This window comes from Pelodiscus sinensis, chromosome 1, assembly GCF_049634645.1.
Source record: "Pelodiscus sinensis isolate JC-2024 chromosome 1, ASM4963464v1, whole genome shotgun sequence".
NCBI lineage: Eukaryota > Metazoa > Chordata > Testudines > Trionychidae > Pelodiscus > Pelodiscus sinensis.
Window position 1 is genome coordinate 331,830,948 of NC_134711.1, and position 9,999 is coordinate 331,840,946.

The window sequence follows — 9,999 nt, forward strand, 5'->3', positions numbered from 1 at the left end:
TAATGAAAAAGCAGCCAGGAGTCCTGTGGCACCTTATAGACTAACTGAAGTGTAGGAGCATAAGCTTGCGTGGGCAAAGACTCACTTCGTCAGATGCATGTGATGAAGTGGGTCTTTGCCCACGAAAGCTTATGCTCCTACACTTCAGTTAGTCTATAAGGTGCCACAGGACTCCTGGCTGCTTTTGCAGATTTAGACTAACACGGCGACCCCTCTGATACTTGACACCTTTAATGAAAAGAGCTTCACCCTGAGGAGAATCACTGTTTATTGATTGCTTAGCAAGAGCTTTGAGTGCCTGCAGAAAATGCCTGTATCTTCCCCCCGCATCTTCTCTCTCCAGTTCTGCCTGTCTGCTCTCTATCCAGCCATTCTGGGCATCCTCAGGGCATCAGTGGCTGTGGGGACCTAGACATCGTCCCCTGTTTTCTTATAATTCAACAATGATTTGAAAGCAGCCAAGTCTTTTTGGACTCAGCCCAGAGCCCAAGAGTTTTCCTCTCCCTCTGGGAAGGTCCCGTAATTGCTGTTTACTCCTAAAGCTGGAGAAAGAGCCCAGAAGCCCAGACAGGCGGGTCTCCAGCCTGTTTGCAGCCAGGTGTTCACGGGTCCCCTGGAGGACGAACGAGCCCCACAGGGATTGCACAGAGCTCTGTTAGAAACGGCGCACGCCCCACATGGAATGCTGCTGCAGATGCCAGGGTGAGACCGACATGGGGCCTGGCTCCATGGGAAGGAGGCCACATCCCTTTCAGGATTCACAGGGATGAAACAAGCTTCCCTGCCCCAAAACAGAACAAGGCACCGGGCACGTGATGAGTTAGGGAGTCAGTTTGCGGTCCGTTCCCCTCAGCACAGCCATGAAATAGCCCGGGGGGCTTGCCCCTGCTTGTATCTGAATCACTAAGCAGTGGGGCCTTGTTTTCAGTGCCCCTCAGCCCGCCCTGCCTGATGGCCTGCAGCCGACGGTGGCTGCGCTTCAGTGCCTGAGTGGATCCTTCCAGATGAATGGTTTTATGTAGAACACAAGGTTGAGACGTCAGCCCGTATTTTCCTCAGGCTGCACTGAATTCAGGCTTGGATTGGGGTTAGGACACAGTACGGAGCTCAGGAGTCCGCGGTCTGTGAATTCACAGAGACTCGTACCTCCTCCGCTCGCAATGGAGAGCTCTGGCCAGTAACCTGGGTGTGGGGCAGGTTCCCTGCCTTGTATCTGCCAAAAAGCAGGACTCCTCACTTGGAGAAGGATACACATTTTTCAGCAGGGGTAAGACACCTCCTTTCCTCCCTTCACTCAGGAAGTCGGCTGAACTGTAACATGTGAGACGGTCAAACATCAATTCCATCGGAAGCAGACCCCCAGCATTGGCAATTTCAGCTCAGAGGCTTAAAGTTTGGCAAACGTAGAAGCATCCAAAAATGGAGTCTTTTAATGAAAGTGTTCAGCCAGCCTTCACTATAGGAGCAGCAGCTGCCACAGCCAGTCAATTTGTGACTCTCCTTCAGCTGAGCTTCTCGCTCCAGTGTCTGCAGCAAGGAGTTCCACAGGCTAAGTGGGGTTTGGGTGACTCATTTTATTTTTATCGTGGTTAAATGAAACGGAAGCTTCCCGTGTTCATGTGTCATGAGAGGTATGAAATGAATGGGTAGCAGGTTTAAAACTAATAAAAGGAAGTTCTTCTTCACACAGCGTGTAGTCAACCTGTGGAACTCCTTGCCAGAGGAGGCGGTGAAGGCTAGGACTATAATAGAGTTTAAAGAGAAGCTGGATAAATTCATGGAGGTTAGGTCCATAAAAGGCTATTAGCCAGGGGATAAAATGGTGTCCTTGGCCTCTGTTTGTCAGAGGCTGGAGAGGGATGGCAGGAGACAAATCGCTTGATCATTGTCTTCGGTCCACCCTCTCTGGGGCACTTGGTGCTGGCCACTGTCGGCAGACAGGCTACTGGGCTAGATGGACCTTTGGTCTGACCCAGTACGGCCGTTCTTATGTTCTTATGTTCTTATGAACTATCACTTCCTGGTCTGCTTTATAACACAGGCCGTGAAATTTCAGGCAGTTAGCCCAATATTGGGTCCTGTAACCTGTGTCTGATTAAGGCCCAAGCAACATTAGGACTTCATGTTATAGAGCCACAGTACCTGGGGCTGAGAAGAGTCAGGTATTCTCACCCCTACCAAATTTTAGGATTTGCTGCACCTAAACCATCCCACACAGATTATTCTCCAACCTCTCCAGAAAACCACCACTGAAGGGGTTTCCAGAACCACATTCCATTCTCCTCCTGGTCTTAGTTGGGAAGTTTCATCTGGATATTGCATCTAAATCTGTTCTGCTAGAGTTTGAACACACAGGTTCTTGTTCTGCCTGCTGGCAAGAGAGAACAACTTTTTGACATGTGTTTTATGGCAGCCTTTCAGGTATTTGGGCAACGAAATGGCAAATGAAATGTAATGATGATAAATGTAAAGTAACGAACATTGGAAAAAAATAATGCCAGCTAGACATAGAAAATGATGGGGACTAATTTGGCTACAACGACTCAAGAGAGGGATCTTGGAGTCATTGTGGATAGTTCTCTGAAAACATCCACTCCATGTGCAGTGACAGTCAAAAAAGCAAATAGAATGTTAGGAATCATTAAAAAAGGGATAGAGAATAAAACAGAGTATTTGTTATTGCCAAACAAACAAAATGACGTTTTTCGTCACTCTGTCAACCTGTGGAACTCCTTGCCAGAGGATGTGGTGAAGACTAGGACTTTAACAGGGCTCAAAAAAGAGCTAGATAGAATCATGGAGGGTCCACCAATGGCTATGAGCCAGGATGGGTAGGAATGGTGTCCCTAGCCTCTGTTTGTCCGGAAATGGGTGACAGGAGGGATCCTGTGAGGCTTACCTGTTCTGTTCCCTCCCTTTGGGGCACCTGGCCACTGTCGGCAGACAGGATACTGGGCTAGATGAAACTTTGGTCTGACCCAGTCCTCCAGCAGCTGAAGCCTAACCAGCCCCGAGAAGAGGAACAATATCCCCTCCCATTTCTCTGGGAATGGAACACAAAGCTGCATCTTCTTTTCATGAGCACAAAAGTCCACCCCTGAGAGAGATGCAGCTCTGTCTATCGAACCCTGGTGGTGACAGCATGGGCTGAACAGAAGAATTCTTCCCTCACTCAGCTACCACCTCTCAGGGCGGTGGATTCCCCACGCCGATCAGAGAACCCCTCCCGTTGGAGTAAGTAGGGTCTGCACGGTAGTGCTACGGCAGTGCCGTTCAGACAGGCCCTCAAGCAGACCATCCAGAGCAGCACCCAGTGTGGCTCTGCAGATACGGGGAGTTGGAGAATCCACCACTTCCCTTCCCAGCTTGTCCCAACGGGCTACACATTTGGCCCTGATTGCCGACTGGAATTTCTCTGGCTTCTGCTTTCACCCATTATGGCTTGCTCTGTCTTTCTCTGCCCGATGGTAGAGCCCCTTGCTATCCTTGATCTTTAACTCATAAGAGTGTCCCCTTCGTTGTTCTTTTGGTAAATTAAATAGAGGATGCGTTTAAAGTCTCGTACCATGGAATGAGGTGTAACAGGAAATTTGAACTACGGATTTCGCTTGAATTACCGTTTAACTGACACGTGTAGCCGTGGGCAGTCAGTCCGGACTAGTGGCATTTAAAAATGATGACTGGATGGGAACATGCAAATATTTAAATCCTGGGTTTCATTTGCAAGTTCAAATGCCTACATTAGCCACCCTAGTTCGAACTAGAGGGCTAGTGTAGACAGACCCTTAGATATTACTTGTCGGGAACTACTCTTTGTTTTCCTAGTTGAAGGGACTTCGTTCCATTCTTCATTGCCTCATAGACTCACAGACTTTAAGGTCAGAAGGGACCATTATGATCATCTAGTCTGACCCCTGCACAATGCAGGCCACAGAATCTCACCCATCCCTCTTAGAATAATCCTCTCACCTATATCTCTGATATTGAAGCCTTCAAATACTTTTAAGGTTCCAAGATGCAGAGAATCCTCCAGCTGTGATCTGTGCCCCATGCTACAGAGGAAGGAGAAAAACCTCCAGGGCCTCTGCCAATCTACCCTGGAGGAAAACTCCTTCCCGACCCCAAATATGGCGATCAGCTAAACCCTGAGCATGTGGGCAAGACTCACCAGCCAGACACCCAGAAGTTCTCTATAGTAACCCCTATCATCCCTCCATTGACCTATTTCCCACTGAAAATGAATGCTCAATTAGTTACCAAGTTCATATTATCTCATCAAGCCATCCCCTTATCATAGAACCACAGAGCTGGAAGAGACCTCAGAAAATCATCAAGTCCAGCCCCCTGCTCTAGGCAGGACCAATCCCATCTAAATCAACCCGGCCTCTTCTCTATCGTATGCCCTCTACTTTGTCTCTGCTGTCAACTAAATAGTTTCAGACTCTTCCGCTCTCCGCACCTGCCAACCTCCCCAGTTCTCATACCCTGTCTTGAAATTCTCCTTTCTACCTGCTACATCATGTCTAGAGACTAGGTTACCACAACTGAGAGCATCACCAGAGCAGGTTAATCTCCATCCTATTCTTTAGGTATCCAGCCATTGTCTTTGTTTTGTCACGGCTGTGAAAGAGCAGGTGTTTCCAAAGTGCTGCTCTCAGTGACATCCAGGTCTTTTCCCTGAGGTGCACTGTACTTGGGATGTTCTAACCTAGCACAAGTCTTAGCAAAGCTTTGGGGTTTCCCCCACTCTCAGAATTGGAGCAACTGGGGTGACTGGAGAACTGCCTAAGGCATTGTCATGGTTATGAGGGATGGCCAGTAGCCTGGGGACTATGGGGTTAACTGTACCTAGCCAGGTAGCAGTCAGCCAATAGAAATGCAGATAGGGATTTCAAACTGAGGCAAAGGAATTTTGGGGGGGGTTCCCTTTTTTGTCTCTGAGCCAGTTTGCTCTAGATACTGAGGGGGACAGACAACATGTCTCTCTCCAAGAAAAGACTCTTTACCATCTGTAAGCAGGGTAAATTTTAGATAGATCCATTAGGTTTTTATTGTTTTCTGTTGTGGGACTTTGGATCTGATGTCTGTGCTGTTAGAAATGGATTTTCCTCTTTTGCAACTAAGTTTTGGCCCATGGGATTCCACATGAGTTTATTAATTGGTGGCTCTTACCATCTAGCCACTTCAACGATGCTTGTAACAGTGTTGTTTTGACAATAAAAGTTCTTTCTTTTTAATTAACCTGGTATTGGTTCAGTTCTGTGTCCTGGAAAAATCTGTCCGTGGATATCTGCAGGCCTCTGCCTAGGGGGCAACTACCCTAGACTTCAATTGGTATTTTCTCAAACTCTTTGGGGAAAAGAGCTTGGGATGCCCTGGGGTTGGTTTCAAGTGTCCACCCGTTTGTGGGTTCAAAAGCACTTGATGGTGGCAGTGGATTTTTATCCCCAAAATCTAGGTTTTTAGGATTTGGGGGGTTGGTATACCAAAGCCTGGAAAACTAAGGTTTTGGGGTACTCTTGCAGGCCCCCACTTCTGCATTCATCATGTCAAAGTGGGGAATCAGCCTTGACAAGCATGGACTCTCTTCTCTTGCTTTCATCGGATGAAGACAAACTGGGAGCTAATCAGTATCCACCCTATTTTCTGCGGCTGTCTATTAAGGTTTTCCACACTGCTATGTGCAGGAATCATTGTTGCATGGAGCATCATCAAACGTGGAATTGGCAATGGCGCTGTCGGTTGTTAATGGTTTGTTTACTTGAATAATCTCAAAAAATGAGAAAAGCCCCCAACAGTGCATGTGGTGTCTCATTAACATTGTGTCTCTGTGCAGGTGTTTATCCAGTGACCATCAACCTGGACCCTGGGCAACCATTTTTACTGGAAGTCACAGGAATTTGTGGCACTTTCGTGAGACACTGTTCTGCCACAGAGTTGGACACCTTCTCCCTTGCGCCATGTCAGATTCCAACCAGACCCACTTTTCCAACCCCTCCACCTTCATCCTGCTGGGCATCCCAGGCCTGGAGACGGCCCATGTCTGGATCTCCATCCCCTTCTGCATCATGTACATTGTAGTCATCTTGGGGAACTTCACCATCCTGTTCATTGTGAAGAGGGAGCCGAGCCTCCATGAGCCCATGTACTATTTCCTCTGCATGCTGGCCATCACCGACCTGGTCCTGTCCACGTCCACCCTGCCCAAAGTGCTGAGCATCTTCTGGTTCAATTCCAGGGAGATCAATTTCAGTGCCTGCCTCACCCAGATGTTCTTCATTCACAGCTTCTCCATGGTGGAGTCGGGGATCTTCGTGGCCATGGCGTTGGATCGCTACGTGGCCATCTGCTATCCCCTGAGATATTCCACCATCCTCACGAACCATGTGGGGGCCAAGATGGGTGTGGCTTTAGTGCTGCGCGGCTGTGTGCTGGTGCTGCCTATTCCCTTCCTGGCTCAGCAATGGCCATATTGCAGAACCAACATTATCGCCCATTCGTACTGTGAGCACATGGCCGTGGTGAAGCTGGCCTGTGCGGACATCAGCCTCAGTAATTATTACAGTCTCTCTGTGGCTCTGCTTGTTGCTGTTCTGGATTTCATTTTTATTGTCATATCCTATATTCAGATCCTCAGGACCATATTCAGCCTCCCCACAAAGGACGCCCGGCTGAAGACTTTTGGGACCTGCAGCTCCCATCTCTGTGTCATTTTGGTCTCTTATGTCCCATCTCTCTTCTCCTTCCTCACACACCGGTTTGGCCAGAATGTGCCCCTGTATTTCCACATTCTCAATGCCAATGTGTATCTCCTGGTGCCCCCCATGCTGAACCCCATCATCTATGGGGTGAGGACCAAGCAGATCCGGGACAAGCTGCTCAAGCTCTTTACTCATAAAGGGAATTAAAAGTTTTCTCCTGGGGCTTGGGCTATCAGACTGAGCTCCATGCGTAAGTGGCTCATGACATGGTGCTAGGCCCTCTGTCCTGAATCACTTTTAGGGTGTGTCTACACAGCAGCCTAAATTAAAAATTAGATTCACAATTTGTGCTATGTAACTTGTATATCTTATTTCGATTCCATTTCAAAATAGCTTATTTCGAAATCTGTCGCATTTACAGAGTGCCAAATTTGGAAGATCCCACACTATTTCAAGGAACTATTTCAACAGGAAATCCAAATCTGACGAAGTGGGACTTTGCCCATGAAAACTTAAGCTCCAATAAAACTGTTAGTCTATAATGTGCCACGGGACTTCTTGTTGTTTATTTTGACAGGAGTGCTGAAATAGCGTGCCCGTTATTTCAAAAAATATTTCAAAATTATGATTGATTTGTTAAAAAATGGGGTAGCTCTTTTGGGATACCTCCAGTATCCTGAAATCAACGCTTTGTGTACACGTACCCCTTACTAACTCATCTCAGAGACATTGAATCCTTTTCTGACCTCACTGTGCTGTGTCAGTGTCCGAAATTGGAGCATTCATGCTTGTGGACTTCGTTGGGGTGTAAGCCTTTTGTCAAGCACCACCCCAGCTGTGTCTCTTCCACCCCTTTTCCTGTTGCTTGCTCCTCTCTTCCCCTCTCCCTGTCGCTCTCCAGATACATTCCACCTGCCTCTTCCAACCCCAAGGTGGAAAGGGACTCTTTGAGATTTTGGTAGGGATCGCAATATTAATTTGAACGGCTGTCTAGGCTCTGGAAATCTCCAGGTTTTTTTGGTAGGTAACTTAGCAATGAGTTGATGGGGCATTGTATCTAATCTACTGTATGTCTGAGGATATTTTCTGTCAATCAGTCTGGGTATGTCTACACTACCCTCCTAGTTCGAACCAGGAGGGTAATGTATGCATACCGCACTTGCTAATGAAGCCCGGGATTTGAATTTCCCGGGCTTCATTAGCATAAGCGGGGAGCCGCCATTTTTAAATCCCCGCTGCTTCGAACCCCGTGCAGCGCGGCTACACGGGGCTCGAACTAGGTAGTTCGGACTAGGGTGCCTATTCCGAACTACCGGTACACCTCGTTTCACGAGGAGTAACGGTAGTTCGGAATAGGAACCTAGTCCGAACTACCTAGTTCGAGCCCCGTGTAGCCGCGCTGCACGGGGTTCGAAGCAGCGGGGATTTAAAAATGGCGGCTCCCCGCTTATGCTAATGAAGCCCGGGAAATTCAAATCCCGGGCTTCATTAGCAAGTGCGGTATGCATACATTACCCCGCTAGTTCGAACTAGCGGGGTAGTGTAGACATACCCTCTGAGAGTTTGTTTGTTCAAGAACTTGTCCAAAATTTTAAGAGCTAGGAATACCAAACTTGGTAGGCAGCTTCCTCTTACCATAGCACAGAGCAAGGGCAGGACCTGGCTGTGCCAGGAAAATGGGAGGTGCCTAAAATGGGAACGGTTCTCAAAAAGCCATACAGAAAAGAAGCAGAATCGCGAGGCAGGCAAAAAGGGCTCAGAACAGGTGCACCCCCCTTCTGGACCTGCCCCACCCCTCAGTGACCCCTTAGGGATTGTGCGAGGTGAGGGGATTGAATTATACACCCCATTTGTATTGGAGCATTGCCGGCTTTGACAGGAAGCATGGGGAAAGTGCACAGTTTTCTGCATCCCTCACACTGGCCAGAGAGTGCAGGAGACAGACAAACCAGGACCTGCCCCAGCTGGGGGGACACGCACCCCACCGCTCGCTGTGACTGCTGGAGCTGCAGCTGCCACAGACCTTTGGTCTGACCCGGTATGGCTGTTCGTATGTTGGACAGGCACTTCTCACCTCGTCACAAGAATTTGTGGTGAGAGAAGGATATAGAACCTTCATCCCCAGAGCAGTGATTTAAATGAAGCATGATCATTTTCATTTTATCCCCCCCCCCCAAAAAAAAAAGAAGTGGCTTAAGGACCCAAGCAACACTGGGTAAATCTTCTAGTTCTTATACAAAAGAGAGAAAATGACCGAAATATTAGACGCACTCTATTCAAACAAGAACATGATTTCACGTCTTGCGGCACGTCATTTCGGGGATCCTGATTCGGTTAAAATGTAAATGTCCATTCAAACCTTATTACAGACACTTCAGAAAGAGGGGGGGGTCAGGCCTTTGGGGTTCTACCTCACCTCTGGGAGAGGAGCTGGAGATAATGGGTTACCACAGGCGGCAGCTACACCGGGAGTCTGTATAAGAACATCAGAATGGACAGACTGGATAAGGCCAATGATCAACCTTGTCGTGCTAATAAGAAGCCCACGGGATCGTTAGAGGGGAAAGGTAATATGCCACATTTATTAAGAATACAATGGCAAAGAAGTTAACATCTGCTTACACAGAGGGTACGTCTAAACTACATGGCTCCATCGACGGAGCCATGTAAATTTGTCTGTTTGGCAAAGGGAAATGAAGCCGCGATTTACATAATCACGGCTTCATTTAAATTTAAATGGCTGCTGCGCTGAGCCGACAAACAGCTGATCAGCTGTTTGTCGGCTCAGCGCGCTAGTCTAGACGCTCCCCTGCCGACATGAAAGTCCTTTATCGACCTCCCCGGTAAACCTCATCCTACGAGGCATAACGGGGAGGTCGATAAAGGGCTTCATGTCGGCAGCGGAGCATCCAGATTAGCGCGCTGAGCCGACAAACAGCTGATCAGCTGTTTGTCGGCTCAGCGCGGTAGCCATTTAAATTTAAATTTAAATGAAGCCACGATTATTCGAATCGCGGCTTCATTTCCCTTTGCCGATCTGTCTAATCTACATGCCTCCATTGACGGAGGCATGTAGTCTAGACACACCCAGACAGACAGACAAACACACCCACACACAGTCCCGCCAATCGATGTTATATTTATCAGTCCATGGTCCATGGCCAACCCCACTGATCATGGGAGGAGGAATGAGGCGTCTATTGGCCTGGACCAATGCTCCAGTCATGGCAGGATGTCCCCACTCTTACGACAAAACAGTTCTCCTTGTATAATAACAGTTCTCCTCTTTGCCATCAGG

General features: G+C 48.1%; 1 protein-coding gene across 1 annotated transcript; it reads left to right on the plus strand.

Annotated features, from left to right (window-relative positions):
* Positions 1 to 5,960: 5,960 nt before the first annotated feature.
* Positions 5,961 to 6,908, plus strand: LOC102444947 (olfactory receptor 52E4-like). Its single transcript, XM_006110801.3, has one exon. It carries the CDS (start codon positions 5,961 to 5,963, stop codon positions 6,906 to 6,908), a length of 948 nt encoding a protein of 315 aa, XP_006110863.2.
* Positions 6,909 to 9,999: the final 3,091 nt, after the last annotated feature.

Coding starts and splice junctions, on each gene's coding strand:
- LOC102444947 (XM_006110801.3), top strand. CDS start 5,961: ATGTCAGATTCCAACCAGACCCACTTTTCCAACCCCTCCACCTTCATC.